The sequence below is a fragment of the Monodon monoceros genome, unplaced genomic scaffold (assembly GCF_005190385.1).
Source record: "Monodon monoceros isolate NGI ecotype Baffin Bay Population unplaced genomic scaffold, NGI_Narwhal_1 Super_Scaffold_16, whole genome shotgun sequence".
Classification (NCBI taxonomy): Eukaryota; Metazoa; Chordata; class Mammalia; order Artiodactyla; family Monodontidae; genus Monodon; species Monodon monoceros.
The window spans coordinates 60374116-60390417 of record NW_021703772.1 but is presented as its reverse complement, the minus strand read 5'-3'; the positions used below and the strand labels follow the sequence as shown (position 1 = coordinate 60390417).

The window sequence follows — 16302 nt, the reverse complement described above, 5'->3', positions numbered from 1 at the left end:
CTGAAACTGAATCTGAATCCTGCTATGTAAGGATCATAAAAGAAAATACTGTAGTTTCCAAAAGGTGGGCAGAATTTAGGAAGTGAGACTCAAAGATGAAACACTTAGTGTATCATTTGTGTAATAGACTTGTTATAGCAACACAACTAACCATAATGTGAATATAAAATAACATAAAGAAAACTCTTGAAGAAATACTTTTTAATAAAAGATATGTTTTAGAATTTTGCTCATGATTTATGAATATGTGGAGATAGTCCTCATGTGCCCACAAAACTTGATTTCAGTTTTCTTCTAGTTTGGGAGCAATTGGATACCTTCTAGTAAGGGAAAAATATTTTTTGAAAAGACATTGATTTATTTAGGCATGAAAGAAATCAAGAGTAGTGAACCTGAATCTCTACAAAATGTATCAGACTTAGTTTTTTAAATCATGATCCATAACCTCCATGCCATTATGGCGAAACCCATGTAATGTTTCACTGAGATAAAAAGGTGTGCTTTGACCTACTTTTCAAGCTTTGTCATCTAAATTGAAGATCCTTTTGAGAATTTATATGCTTTGGTTAGCCCAGGGCACTAACCATTGAAGAAGAGGAAGGAATTGCCTCAGAACATATTTTTTAAACCTTCAGGCTAAAACGGAGTCATGTCATTTAATGACTCACAAGTGATTGAGAGGATCTTAGATTTTAAAATGTCCATTTCCTAATAGTCCATAACACCATCATGTACCCAAACAGTTGTCAGAAAGGCGCAATAGGATTTTAAGGTTAATCATAATTAATTAAAATGTTGTACCACAAGTTTATCACAGTGAATTTATACAGCTTCCTCTGGAAGTGCTGTAGCTATAGGCATAGTCAATAAATACAGGAAGTGTCTTCAACTGTCGCTCCACAATTTCTTTATTTAATATTTTAGGTTGACATGACAACTGAAGAGATAGATGCTCTTGTTCATCAGGAAATCATCAGTCATGATGCCTATCCCTCACCTCTAGGCTATGGAGGTTTTCCAAAATCTGTTTGTACCTCTGTAAACAACGTGCTTTGTCATGGTATTCCTGACAGGTATTCATTGCTTAATAACATACTGTTCCTTTGGAAACTAAAACATGAAACTAAGATCTATAGCATATGTTGAAAGACACTATAGTTTAATTGAAACCTACCTGCAAACTTTTGAAGCTGATTATGGTAGAGCAACAATTTTGAAGTATTCTGCTTCTAAATGGACATAATACCACCATTTAATGTTTGTTAAAGCAATATGTAATACAAAAAAAGTGGCTGTGCATTAAGTATTTCTTTTACCATCTTAGATTTTTAACCATCTACTATTGCTTTGGCTCTTTGTAAAATTAAGGTAACTATTAAGTATATTTTGTTGAGAATAAGTAGATTTTTTACCAGTGGCAATACATGTTCATTTAGGTATTTCTAGTAAAAATTGATGTGACTAACATAAATCAAAGATTAAATACAGTTATTCCATTCATTCCTTCTCCACTCAGAATTATCACCGCAACTCATTAGGCTTGTGATAGTGGTCATTAGATATTTATTTTTATATTCCTTTTATTGGGATCTGTCTGTCACCGTTTTTTTTCCTGTTTATGTTTCAGTCGACCTCTTCAGGATGGAGATATTATCAACATTGATGTCACGGTGAGTAAATCATATAAAAAATAGTCTTTGATCAACTTCAGAATTGCCGGTAGCAACAAGAAGAAGAGTGGATTGAAAATGTGAACTGCACCGATGGAAGTGCTGTTTACTTCTAGACCCAGACACAAGCAGCTGGTTTCCTTTTTTGTCTTTAACTCTGTGTTTATTCCAAGTAAACCCAGGCCTGACTTGAATTTAGGGCTGGAATCAGATGCACTGAGATCAATGTTGGCCTAAGTGAAATGTCAACCCAATCCTGCTATGTGTCATGTTTTTGAGAAGGTGTAATTGTTATTGATCCACTGTGTAGTTAATGCAGAGCCCACAGCACTGGGCAGCTGCTGAAGCTAGATATGTATGAGATGAGCTAACGCGAAGAAAGCCAGCATTTTTCCTTCACTCTGCCAAGATTGATCTTCCTCTTCCTGCTGATTTTGAGTGGGGCCTGTCATTATCTTACTCTGTCATTAGGCGCTACATTGGCCTGTGTGTGTCAGTCTATTTGGACAGCAACTCTTTTGCTAGCAGTGTTCCTTAGATTTATTAAAATCCCTGAAGGTAACGTTGTATTCCATTTCTGGTATAGAGAGCCTTGAACTCAAAGCGTACAAGCAGAGTGCTTTTCTCTCTGAACTTCAGTTTTCACCAAATGGTTAACAGCCTTTCTTTTAAATAACAGCCCCAAGTAATTTAACACAGGAACTTCAAACTGTACAAGCTCTAACCTTTTCTAATTTCCTTAGCCTTTCACTATTCTCAGACTTGGGTTATTTGTGCTTTGGCAGTTCGTTTTACTAAAAAAATTTGTAATGGTACCTTTGGATTATGGAGATGGTAAATAAATTCTATACATCTGATGATTAATAAATACATTTTAAATAAATAAATTAAACATCTGATGAGAACTAGTTGAGATAGCATTCAAGGAGTACAGTTTCTATTAATGAGGAAATATTCTTACTAATAGTGATTTCATATGCAGACCATGAACCTTAGATGGGAGTGGGAATGCGGTGGAGATTGGCATCCAGTAGTTTAGTTCAGTCCAATTTTTAGGTGTTTAAATTAATTCAGCCTTTTTTCTTCATATCAGTGTGTCTTAGGATATAGCCAAATATTCTTTTATTGCTGATGCTCTTTCCTATATCATTTTGTCCTACTTAGAATACTTGAACATTTGTTCTACATATATTGTTGCTATCTTTCCAACTCAGAATATGTAGAAGGAAGTATTTTATGAAGTATACCTGAAATGAAGTATTTTTCATGATGCACTTTTCTTTTGGATTGTACCTGATTTGGGGGCTCTTCATTTATTATCTCATCTAATCACCCCCTAATAAAATATTGCTTCTTTGAATGAAATCAGCATACTCTTCCTTCCTGTTTCTAATGTGTCCAAAGAGAATAGTCCATGCCTTTTCTAAGTTTCCTGAAGACTTTCAATAAACAATTCCATTTTTAACATTAAAATGGTCAAAGTGAAATATTTTCAAATGTCTAGAAATGTGAAGGGACCAAGAAAACATACAGGTCAGTATCTTAAATTATATTTCTTATGAAATATTTTATTAAGTGAAAGACTTCATTATTAGATCCTATACTTTTATCAGAAAATACTCGTTGCATTTTGTAATTGTTTACATTAGTATATATCACAAGAAAATAACTTCTTTCCGCCTTGAAAGTTGAATGTTTAAAAAAAGATAATGTGATACCCATATTAGTTGCTCAATAAATATTTGTTAAATAAATGAAGTATAAAACAAGAATAGTTTGTGGGTAAAAACAGTAATTACAGATAACTGCCACAGACTTTCAAAAGTATTATTTCATATATATTGAATCTTTCAAGTAGTCATTTTACAGGCTAGCAAAAAGTAATATGAAAAGGCAAGTAAACATTTTTTAAAATACATTTTTACTTAAATAGCAACTATACAAACATTCAGAGTTACAATTTTGTTTTAATAATTACTCTTTATTAGTAAATGTTATATACTTGTGTATCAAATCAAAACTTGTACTCTCTTGGATTACAAATGGGAATAAATATATAAAACATTGTTTTATTGCAAGGTAGTTAAGATAATTTGATGTAGTAGCGAAAACACTTGATTAGAAGCCAATAATCCATCATATTAACCTGGTTCTACCTCTGTATTCTGCCACTAACCTTAGACAAGTTACTTGTCTGTGCCTCAGTTTCCTGACTTTTAAAGTGAGGATAAAATAAAGACTTCTCCTGCCTCCCTCACAGAGGATACAAGAGTATATTTTTTAAGCAGAAGAGTATACATATTAATTTGGTATTAAAGCAGAAAGCTCAGATAAATCTCTTTTTTATTACAGTTTTGCATTCTATTTCATGAGAAAGAGAAATGTGAAAAATAATTACATAGGACAAGTTTATGCAAAATAGCAAATTCCATGCCATATCAAAGGATCAATATTCAACCAGTCTCCTCTGACTTCTATAGTTATTACAGTGTTTGGTAATTATTGATTTTTATAATGAATCTGGTGTCTTTCAAGATCCTACAGGGCCTTCTGAGTCATTGAAGACAGTTAAATGCTATTTTCTGTAATTTTATTCTTAAGCCTGTTTTGTTACATTCTGATTCTTTAAAAATCCATGTATAGTGTTTTCTGCTAACATTCTGCTATCTGGAACATTTGATTAAGATTCCACTTCCAGACAGGATTCTTCTATAACATTTTTCATTCCGATATTGAGCCACTTCAGTTCTTGGAACTGAATTCTCCTTCTGTCTGTTATAACACCAACATGTCTATCTTATTTCTTTTTGCCATTATCTATCACTTCCAAGTGTGGGACTGGTAAATAAAAGATAAGTATCTTTATGACACTGAAGAAACTTTTCACTGTGTTAAATACTTCTGGATTCTCTAAACCTATTGTAGTAATTGTGGGTCAGTGTCTTTGGTCACTATTTCTGCATATATAATTTTGTCTCAGAAATAAAATGAGGACTCAAAATGTTAAAGAACATTGCTAATCCTAATGCTGAAATAGCCATACTAGTCACAAATTTATTTTAAAATCTTGCAATATCATTGCGTGTCTTCCTCTTCGTAATTTCTGTAAGGCTATTTCTTTTTTTGTAGGTAAACTTGACAATAATTCTGGAAGGGTGAAACACATGAATCTACTAAATACATAAATGAATGCAATGTAGACTTTAGGAGAGTAGATTTTTAAACAAGGACATATTTTTAAATTTCTGCCTGTCTTTAGGTTTACTACAATGGCTACCATGGAGACACCTCTGAAACATTTTTGGTGGGCAATGTGGATGAATGTGGTAAAAAGTTAGTGGAGGTTGCCAGGAGGTGTAGAGATGAAGCAATTGCTGCTTGCAGAGCGGGGGCTCCCTTCTCTGTAATTGGAAACACAATCAGGTAAGCCTTCCACTGACAAGTAAAGGGAGGGTTGGCAAATGGTACAAAGGTTATTGGTGGCTTGGTATAAAGTTGATGACATGTTTTACTATTCAGAACCATCATTTCAGTCTGATATCAGTATGTGAACTGCCAGGCTGCTGTGTTGTTCCCTGAGTTTAAAAAAAAAATTTTTTTTTTAAGTGAATTATATCAGGTCAGCAAAGAAACTTATAGAACCGGCAAGCAATATTTATGTGACCGCTTTACTTTTAGCTTGACATGTTGGTCTGTAGTGTTCCTATATTCAAAATCACACCAGACGTGGAAGGAGTAACTAAGAAGGGGTAAGTATCCCAACTCTTGGACAGTGAGACAGGAGAAAAGCTAGATTTTATAAAGGCATGAAGTGAAACATATTCCTGTGATAGAAAGATAAAAAGCATTATTAGCTCAAGCAAGCCTTACCTTTCAAATTGGCGGATTAACAAACAGCCTGAAAAGGTGATCTTTTTTTTTTTTGGTCTGGTTCATTTTTCCTATAAACCATTGTTTACTTTCCACACAGGCTTCTATGCTTGCTTTTTGAGAGTATGTGTATTTTCCGAATTCAAGACTTTTCTTTGTAATCCGTTACCTACTTTAGATCTCTTTTTCTTCCCCATAACTGTTTTGAAGTAGACATACAGAATATGTGTTTTCATTTAACAGTAACATATTTTGTTAAAGATGATCACATCAGTACCTTTTAAAGTACTGTTCTCATTAATATGAACCATTGAGTACTTCCCATTTGTCTGAAGGATGGAAGGCTTAGTCACCTTGAAAAGATGCTGCCTTTTTTCTTTGTAAGCCTTCAAACACTTTAAGAAAAAAGGCAGTAAAATATAAGTTAAATGCATTTATGGCTTTAAAAATATTGTAACAGTGATTCAGTGTCTGAATCAAACTTTAGTAAAATCTCTTTGGGTTATATGCGAGAAGCTTTTATTGAAGACTTGGAACAAAATTGTGTTTTTGACAGTTTTAAATTATAGGCTAACTAGCCTGGGAAAAAAGGATAGTGTCTCTCTGTTCTTTCATAGGAAATGTTGAATCAGACCCCTACTGAGAAAAGAAATTTAATGCATATCTCACTATCTTACTGTCCATGAATATAATAGAAATGAATTCAAAATGCAGTTTTATTTTTGCAAATGGGATGAGTCGATAGATGTACCTCATATTTTTGAACACCTAGGGTTCAACAAATTTACTGGTGGTGCTCTTGCATTTTAACAAAATTTATTCTTCAGTAGAAGGGGGCAGAGAACACTAGATTCTTATTCAAGCATTCTGTCGAGCTCTGCATTCATGGCTGTGTCTAAAGGGCATGTCAGCCTTTGATTCTCTCTGAGAGGTAATTATCCTTTTCCTGTCACGGAACAACAAATGATAGCTAACTACAGAGGCACATTTGCAGTAGTCACATTCATCAACTGCAGAAAAAAAAATTCAATTTAATTGTGCAACACAGCTGCACATGGGCTTTTGAGCATTTCTGTTGTTCTCCCTGTCTCGCTATTCCTCCCTCCAGATCTATTTTTTAAACTTTTTTTCTGGTTATTTTTTCCCCTTTTTTGTCTCTTCTTCCATTTTTACTCTCTGTACTTTCTTGTTAAAGTAATTTTCCTTTGTGGCTCTCATTCTTTTTTCCCCATTGAAGGCTATGAATGTAGAAAATTATCACAATTACTCATATAATTGAGCCTCTTTGTAGCAAGTGCAACTCCAGTAGCCTTTCTCCATCATGAAAATGGTTTCATTATAGGGTTTTTCATATTCTCTGACACCATCTACACAGAGGAACAGGCGTGCAGATGAGATGTACTAGGAACAGGCTAGATCAGTAAGGTCACAGTAGGAATAATTAGCTCTGCTATGGAAAGAGCATCTAGGCCTTTTACTGCTACATAAATGTACTGTCCGTGGCTTTTAGTCACAAAAAAACTTACTAACAAATGGAGCTCCCGCCTACTACTTTGAAAAAAAGATTTGTATCAACACTACAATTTTCCATCATTAAGACTAATAACACAGAGCCTAGTATACATCAAGGGGAATAAAAAGAAAAATCTCACATTCAAGTGGCGGCTGGGTGCTGACCTTTGTTCCCTTTTTTTGTGTACGACTTAACTCTTTACAAAAAAGAGCCACACGCCACACCAACATGCAGGTGAACTCCAGCTAGTACTAGCAAAGCATAGCATTCAGTCGGAAAATCTGATAAATCTCCATGCAGGATAATGCATTTCATTACATATTCACTACATTAATTCTAGCTACATAAAAAAAAAGAAGAAGAAGAAGAGTAAAATTGAAAGTGACATTGGATTTTAGCTATCTGGATACAGAGGTCAGTTTTCGCAGAGGATGAATTTGCATGTACAAGCTCCTTTGAAAACCAGATCAGTCCCGACGACTGCACTTACGAAACTATGTGAAAAATAACAGACAATGAACTTTTTCCTTTACCCTAATGCATTTCATTATTTAGATGGTCTACGTCTGCCACTGAGGAGGAAACTGGCCCCAAGTCTAACAAATGTTTGTTCTGATGTGTTAAGGCAGTGTTTCTGGACATCTATTATTTCGCCTTTTCTCATTCAGGCAAAATCTCAAGGGAGTAAATAAACAAACAGTCTCCACCTTTAAGCCAAAAATACTCAGAATCATTACAGACCGAAAGTTGACAAACATCTTTCAACTCAGCCTCGTTTATTTTAAGATACTCACCATCTTTTGCATAGCCTCCCTCTACTGATACACCATGAAAAGAACATTCAAGCATCTTTCAGTAGTATTATGTCACCCAAAACCTGGTGATCTTTATAGGAAATTTTGAAATTTTCTGAAACCTAAAGGATAGGATGGTGTCTCTGAAGAAGTATTGGCTAAAAGACTTTAATGAAAAGAGTTCTCTGTGTGCCCTTCTGCTTCGTGAGGGATAGCTAGTGATCTTTAGGTTACAGTGTTATTATACTCACTGTACTTGCATTTGCTTTAAAATATTTCTAAATTTGTATTTTTGTAATTACCTCTAGATGATATGAGCTGTACATATGAAGATATTGTGAATGTGTAGATTCATGCATCACAAATATGTGACAGTTCAATCAAAAATAATTTAAACTTATACTTGTAAATGTCATGATGAAAGTATCAATGAATGGTTTTTAATGTTTAATTCATAAGTATATGTTTTGATATTAATTTAGAAGAATATAAAGCAGATTTTAAAAAATCTCTTTCTATTAGATTATGCACATTTAAACAATAAGTGGCTCAGGCAAAATAAGTCATTTTAATGTCATCTGTGATGGATTTTTCTTGACAGCTACTGTAAATTACAATTACACTGCTTCTCTCTGCACATGAAAGTAAGCATTGCAATAAATTATCTTTTATTTCCATCCATCATGTCTGCTTTTCAGAAACAGAAAACCTCAAATAAAAGTTCAGCACTATTGTAAGAAAAATACAGTAATTTGTGATCCAGTTTGAAACAAAAAAATGTACCACTCTTTTAGAAAACAGTTGTTGGCTTTCAAAAATATTACTAATTGTACTTAAACATTCCTTGTCTTTAAAGGGAATCCTTGAATTTGTGCATTCCTGCATTCAAAACTACTGCTTAAAATAAAAATCTGGAAAGATTAAAGTAAAATTCCATAACTTAGAAAATCAGGTGCCATTTGAGATCCTTTAATTAGAGATGTAACCATTTGGGAATCAGCGCTGTTTATAGAGTTCATGAGAAAATGGTAATAAAACTATTTTCATGTGCATTTTTGTTTCTTTAGAAGAGTATGTACTTAAATATAATACTCCTCTGCCCTCTTGGGGAATGTATTCTTAGTCATAAAATGTAGTTTAAGTGTATCAAGGATTTTAATTTATCTAGACAAAACTTCAGTTGAGGAAAACTATCTCATGCAAGGGAATTAAATTAAGAAAATGATCACAAGATGAAATTCCTTTAGAGAGATTTTTCTTTCAAACTCTAAACCGTACCTGAAACATGAACTGTAATAATACAGTGTAATTTTCAGGTAAGTTCATAAACTACTTTTATACATCTCCTTCCTCCTCTCCTCCCCAAATATTCCATCTGAAGGGCTTCAAATCATAGATGTACTCAGGCTCAGGTGAGTGGCTGTCTTAGAAAATTTTTAATTAGAGAAAATCAAAACAGAAGAGCTAATACCAGGAGCGTTCTTTTGGTAGATTTTAACAAAAAGAAGGCAGATTTCATCTGTGAAATGTCCAAGGCAGGAAGACCCTCATGCTCAGAAATGGGTCATGACCCTCGATGGCTGGTGTTGGGGAGCAGTTGTGTACTTCTTGGGCACCCCTGCCCACCCAACAGCTTCCATTTCCCCCAACACACCAGCCAAGAGAAGCACGTGTACTCCACTTTCCCATGCCACAGCTAGGGATCCTAGCCACTTGATTCCATGTTAGAGTGGAATTTGCTACTACAAATTGCTTGGATTACCTCCACAAAGTTAGATTTAAACCCTAGAATCAGGTAAATAATCTTGTGCTTCCCTTATATTCCAAAATAGAAGAACAGTATATAGTAGAATAGTAGAAGGGGGTACGCTTTTCAACAGTAATTAGAAATATTAATGAGATTTTATTCCATTCAGTCCCAGGAAGTATGCGTTAAAAAGCGAACTACCAATCCAAAAGGAAGATACCCTAAAAAGCAGACAGGCGTGTTTACTTAGTTCGTGAGAATCAAGCACTGAGATGGGTGCTCAACCAAGGAACTGAGGGAAATTTGTCCTGTTCTTTTCCTCTTCCCACACAGCTGTGAAATCCTCTGACCTTTGCATCCATGGCACATACATTCTATGATCCTCCTAATACCAGAAGTTCCAGCAGGATCCAGGCAGTAAATTGTTGTAGAATGCACTCAGATATCTTTAGCCACCTAGTAATAGCACAGCTTCTTTTATGAAGAGGAATGAGAGGCATGGGGGGGTGGAGGGACCTCACGTGTTTTTTCAGAGTGGGCTCTCTTCCTCTCCTCTCATCGGAAATGAAAATGAAGATTGCCATTGTAACACACATTTACGACGTAGCTGTGATGCCTGCCAATCAGTTAGAGCCTTAAAAAAACAACAACAACAGCAACAAAAAAACTAGTTTGGTTTTTTTAAGAAAAGAAAATAGAACAGTTTATAATGAATCTTCTTAGAATTATTGAGGTTTGTTGGGACATAGATAACATAATTTACAGGTTTAGATAGAACCCATTCTTGTAAAAAAAAAATACTAGATCAGTTTATCTTACTAAATAATCTCTCTTCCACCCTCTATCTACTCTCCATCCTGAGTTTCTATTCAGAAATTGTGTGGTACAAATAGGAACATCTTGGAAAAGTTGTAATACCTCCTGTCCAAAGTGCAAAGACACACAGAAATAAGTATAACCATAAAGAACAACTTAAGAGGTAAAAGCATTCAGTTACCATTCCTCTCTACACATGCATAGCTCACCTATTTCTGCACTGTTACATGGAAATTAAATCTGAATGAGAGGCTGCCCACCTGCTATTTATAGTGACATCCTGGCCTAAGTGAAGACATTTTACAGGTCTGGAGATGAAGGTTAAAAATGTATACAGAAAAGTATATTGACAGGAATGCTCATATAGATGCTGGCTAAACGCCTTTGAGTTCATGTTAAACTAAACCAAAGGGCTGTTGGAACCTCTAGTTTGGGATCTAAGAACTTCGGTTTTGTTAAGAATTTAAACAGTGGGCCTGTAAATTCCAATCCATTATTATGGTTAGGGTTAAGGCACTTTGCCCTTCATTCACATGAAAATATAGATTGTTCATGATATGTATGTTCTTGTCTTTCTGGTGCTCCCAGAAATGAACATGTTCACCTGATGGCAAAAACGACTTCTTCACCTTGTAGGTGAAGATTTTAGGGTTGGATTGTAAGATTTCACTTATATGGGATAGATGGAACCCAAAAGATTTACATGTAGAAGTAACTAATGAAGCATTAAGAATTAAGAATCACAACACTAGCTTCACTTAAGCATCGTAGCGATTAAAAAGCATTTTTTATGAATTTTGTTAATGGTGTAAGTCTTTAGTAGAAATCCCAAATAATCACAAAGTTTTGGAGTGTTTCGAGAATACTGACAAAGTAGATGTGACCTTTTGTGTGAGTGTGTCTGTTTGTAAAATGTTTAATGTTCTGAATTATAGAATTATAGAAGTAGGAAGTCACATTTCAGATTGTAATTTTTTTGTCTGGTTCCCAAATCAGTGGTAATTTGCACAGCCTTTTTGTGAAACTCCATACAAATCAGGCAGATTTTTGTGACCTGCATTACCTGTACATGTATCTTGGTTATATTGAGCTATATATGTGTGCATGCACACTCATCATCTAAAAGTGGCCTTGTTTGAATGCTGTACTGAAGTAAATGAAGCAGGGCTCCCCTGGTGGCGCAGTGGTTGAGAGTCCACCTGCCGATGCAGGGGACACGGGTTCGTGCCCCGGTCCGGGAAGATCCCACATGCCGCGGAGCGGCTGGGCCCGTGAGCCATGGCCACTGAGCCTGCACGTCCGGAGCCTGTGCTCCGCAACGGGAGAGGCCACAGCAGTGAGAGGCCCGTGTACCGCAAAAATAATAATAAAGTAAATGAAGCAAATTACTGTGTTAGAAACATACCTTTTTTTCTTCATTTATCCAGAGGGAGTTGTTACAAGCTGTGACAAAAATTTAAAAATTTTCCAGAATAATGAAAACAAGTTGTTACTATCCTAAATATAACTTATTTTTTTCTTTTTCAGAGAATATTTTGAAGTGACTTTGTCTTATCTGTGTATGCACTTAAAATGATCCAATTTAATTAAGTATTTTGTTTGGTTACTTTTAAAGCCAGATAACTCATCAGAATGGTTTGCAAGTCTGTCCACATTTTGTGGGACATGGGATAGGATCTTACTTTCATGGACATCCAGAAATTTGGCATCATGGTAAGAAAGTTAGTTTGGGAGCTGCTTATTGAATGTAATCAGGATAAAGCAGTTTTGCTCCTGAATCCCTTGCTGCAATTTTGAATCCACAATGTCATCCTTTCCTATGAGTGTGTGGGTGGGAATGGGGGGGGGGGGTCCTACCTAATCGTAACCAGCACATTACTATGTTATTGAATTAGAGCCCAGCCGTTTCAGTCCCAAAATAAGGTTTGTTTTGCTTTTTGTCTCCTGAAGGGTGATGGCTGGAAGTCACAAGGGATATTTGTCTAGAAAAAGTTACTGAAAACAAAACACCACAGCATCAATGTCCCAGCAGCATGCACATATGACTGTTTTCTGTTTTTCTTTTTCTGCCCCCTTCTCAAACCGCTGACTGTTGTGGTTAAACTTCATTACATCCTACACAGCGTTGACAGCTGATGTATTTAGCAGCGTGTACTCTTAGTGATTTCTAGATTATACCCACCCTGTGTTCTTTCCCCAGAATCTCCTGTCTTTCACTGCCTGGATGTGTACCCTACAGTGAGAAAGCAAGGGTGGGCCAGAAAGGGTGGAGTATTTGGGTTAGGGTAGGAAGCAGTTCTATAGAGTGCCCACAAGGGGGGTGCATACGTGGACAGGGACCAAAGGAAAGTTGGCCCTAGAGCCTTGACCTGTGTGCTTGCGGTGGGAGCAGCCCCTGGAGGAACTGCTGGCTGGAATCCATCCCCTGGAAGATCCCTAGAGACTCAGCAGGTCAGAACTCCCTTTGGGCCAAAGAGCTCCACCAGAGGCAGCTCATAAGAGGCCCAGGCTGGAGTGCAGAAAGGGCCTCTCAGGCATGTGCCTACCCAGCGCCAACACCTGGAAATATTTCAAATCACCCCTGTTCTTGCCTTCTACCAACTTGCCTTCCCTTTGACTCAGTTCCCAAGATGTCTTACTCTTTGGGTTGGAGGTGTGGAGGGCAAGGTCCAGGACCCAGTGAAGCCAGGAGACCTCAGAGCAAGTGGCCAGGGGACAGTGGAGAGGGGGGTGCCCAACAGGTGTCTCAAGCACCCAGGCTGATTTTACTTAGCCTTGGTGCACCCTTCCTAGGGGCCCTGACCCCAAGCTCAGAAAATGCAAAGGCTGAGGCCTAGGAGCCCTGTGCTTATTAACCCATGGGTGGTAGCTACCGCCCAGGATTCTAGAAACTTCCACCCTTTCTTCCTAAAAGAAAAAATAAATAAGATAACCATGTTTTTTGAGTAGCCTAACCCCTCTAATTCCGTTTCTCTCTGTCCTCTCCATTTCCCATTCCTGCTCCCCACACCCATCGTTTTCTGTTTTTGTTTTTGTTTTACAGCGAATGACAGCGATCTACGCATGGAGGAGGGCATGGCGTTCACCGTAGGTCAGTGCTGAGCTCCTCTTCAGAGAGCAGTGTGGATCCTTCGCGGAAGCAGCGGCGCTGGCCTAGGCCAGGCAGTCCAGTTGAAGGGCTAATAAAGCCAATCAGCATAATTAAATAATTCAGATGCATAGTAAATCTGATTAAATAATATCCTCGAGCCCCATCTTCCTAAATCAGATACTTACCAACACATTTAGGAGACGGCAGCCGTCCAACCTTTTAATTCTGTTACCAGTGTAATGTGGTGTTTGGGTTTTTTGTGTTGTTTTGTGGGTTGTTTTTGTTTTTGTTTTTCATTAACACCCAGTAACTAGAGGCATTTATGTCCCTTGCTCCCTGTCAGCTAGTGACATACTCTCTGGTAACCCATTCCTGGCTGATCATGTGATTGGTGTCACCACCAAATTCCAATCACCTAAGACCCTGAAGGCATCATATTTCTGACTGTGGGGCTTAATGGAGAAGCAATTAGAGTGAAATAAGAAAATTGTTATTTGCTGATTAATGAACATTTTGAACATGTTTTAAAAATTCAAATATTTTTAAAAACTGACTGGTATTCATGAGAGGGACTGGTGTTTGGGTGGTTATTATCCACAGGGTCCTAATTAAGGCTTGATTAAAATGCCCTTTTTTCCTCTAAAAAGAATTACGAACTAGGCAACTTCATAACATTTTTGAATGCCATAGCGTTTCCTCTTCCTACTGTTTGGTTTGTAGCATACTATGTAAGCAACATCAATTATCACCGCTTGCGAGATGACAACATGAGCCCGTGGGGGGGAAGCACTTGGAGGGAGGGGGGAGAACCTTTTTATTCTCTTTTTTGATAATCAGCTGAAACAATGTTTAACAAGAATCTGATTAGATCACTGCAGTAAATATTTTCCCTCTTACAGAGCCAATTATAACCGAGGGATCCCCTGAATTTAAAGTGCTGGAGGATGCATGGACTGTGGTCTCCTTGGACAATCAAAGGTGTTTGCTTTCTGCCCGGTTTCTTTTAAATTGTATAGAAAGGGAAGGTTCGTCCGACGACGAGGGCGAGCTGCTACTCCCCGCCCCGCAGGCGCTTGAGCGCTTGCTGATCGCTGCCTTGTGTGTTTCAGGTCGGCCCAGTTCGAGCACACAGTTCTCATCACGTCGGGGGGCGCGCAGATCCTGACCAAACTGCCCCACGAGGCCTGAGGAGCCACCCAAAGGTCGCAGAGACCCGGCGCCTTTTTTCTGAAATTGCTGAAATCCAGCTGGAGAACTTTGAGAAGAAACAGGCTAACGGCAGGTCTCACAGTAACCTACCTAGCACCTAGTAGCGCCTTGGGAAAACGCGGTGGGGATTGGTGGCCGTTGAGAGCTCAGATCCGAGGCCCCGATGTGGCCGTGCGGCTTCGGAAAGACGGGTCCTGGCGCCGGGCTCTGCTTCCCAACGCGGGAAACGCATCTGGAAGGGAGCGGGGACGCCCTCATTTGGAAGACGAGGGATTCCTAGAAATGCATAGCTTTCTCTTTCCCTTGTCTTGACTGCCTGAATAAAAAGCTTTCACCTCCTAAAACCGCTGTGTCTTGTGCTCTTTCGTCTCTGAAGGTTACTAGGGTAAGAGGGTAGGTGGTTAATTTTTGAGTCTCTGAACTTTTAACACGCGCGCGCAGAAAGAAAAGCCCGAGCCTAGCTGTTAGGAATTTTTTTTTAAGTCTCTTTCTTCCCCCCTTTTGGACCCCCCCCCCCATTGGCCAGCCCTGAGGGAGCTCGCGGGGCCAGCTGACCCCAGCCCTTCCGGTTCTTTCCCCTTCATAGCTGCTTCGCGATGAAAAAGATTAGCCCGCCAGTGGAAGAGTTAGCTACAAATATTTCCTTGCCACTGGACCCTGGGCCTGGCCCTTCCGCAGGGGTTATCACTCCCCAAACTTGACTTTCCTGGTCCCGTGCGGCTCCTCTTCCCTGGCCTTCAACCCGCACCGCGCGCCCATCCCAAAGGTTAAATTTGAGAGACCCTCCCTCCGACACACGAAGGCAAGCTAGACCGTTTGTCGCCCTAGGAATTGGAGCATCGGTCCCACTCGCCCAGATGTGGGCAGTGTCTGGCGGGTCTCCTACCTAAATTGATCTCTTCCAATACTGGCCCTCTTCAGACCCGCGCTAATGCGCTGGAGACCCAGAGCATCCCTGCAAGAGGAGTCATGGGAACTTTTGACGGCAAGGGCCTAGTTAGTCGGGATTGGAGCTGGCGAGTTTAACCCTGATTCAGCCTGCCAGCAGCTCCACCTGCTTCAGAAGCAGGAAATCCAAGAGTCCACATTCTGCGTCCCCCAAGGCCCATTACCACCCTCAGTACCCTGCCTTTCTTAGCGCTCGCTCCTCAGGACCTCTTCACACCTGGGCTCAGAGGTGGAAAGGGCTGGGCTTCTAACAAGCCATGTAGAAAGTAGTTTCACCCCGTCATGGTTTTAGGGTGTCCCACCCGTCAGTGCTTGTGCTAACTCTTGTTTCTACTGAAGCGGGTTTTACAAAGCTGCCATCCACTAAACACAGATTGGGCTCAGCTCCAGACCACCAAGGAGATGTGGACAACTGTCATTGCCATGACAGGTGGCCTATGTGATAGGACTGGAGAGCCAGCTCGTCTATGTGACATTCAGAGTGTGGGAAAAGTTATAGGAAACTGAGGCCCACGAGCGTGCTTGGAAAAGTGGCTAGTTCAAGCTTTTCCCTGAACTCGGTTCTCATGGGCATCCTCCAACCCTTCCAGCTCCCTTTCTCTGCGTCCAGGGATGTAGAATTTGGACAGAGGGGATTCTGATTC

The 16302-nt window shown here is 38.7% G+C and overlaps 1 protein-coding gene across 1 annotated transcript in view; it reads left to right on the top strand.

Annotated features, from left to right (window-relative positions):
• The window catches only part of METAP1D (methionyl aminopeptidase type 1D, mitochondrial), a 78309-nt gene extending 63261 nt beyond the window's left edge, over positions 1 to 15048 (top strand). The window contains 7 exon segments of the mRNA XM_029226059.1: positions 925 to 1073; positions 1628 to 1670; positions 4930 to 5093; positions 12026 to 12123; positions 13454 to 13501; positions 14401 to 14479; positions 14611 to 15048. Of these exon segments, the coding sequence (XP_029081892.1) occupies positions 925 to 1073; positions 1628 to 1670; positions 4930 to 5093; positions 12026 to 12123; positions 13454 to 13501; positions 14401 to 14479; positions 14611 to 14689 (660 nt within the window). The 3' untranslated portion in view covers positions 14690 to 15048.
• The last annotated feature ends 1254 nt before the right edge of the window (positions 15049 to 16302 follow it).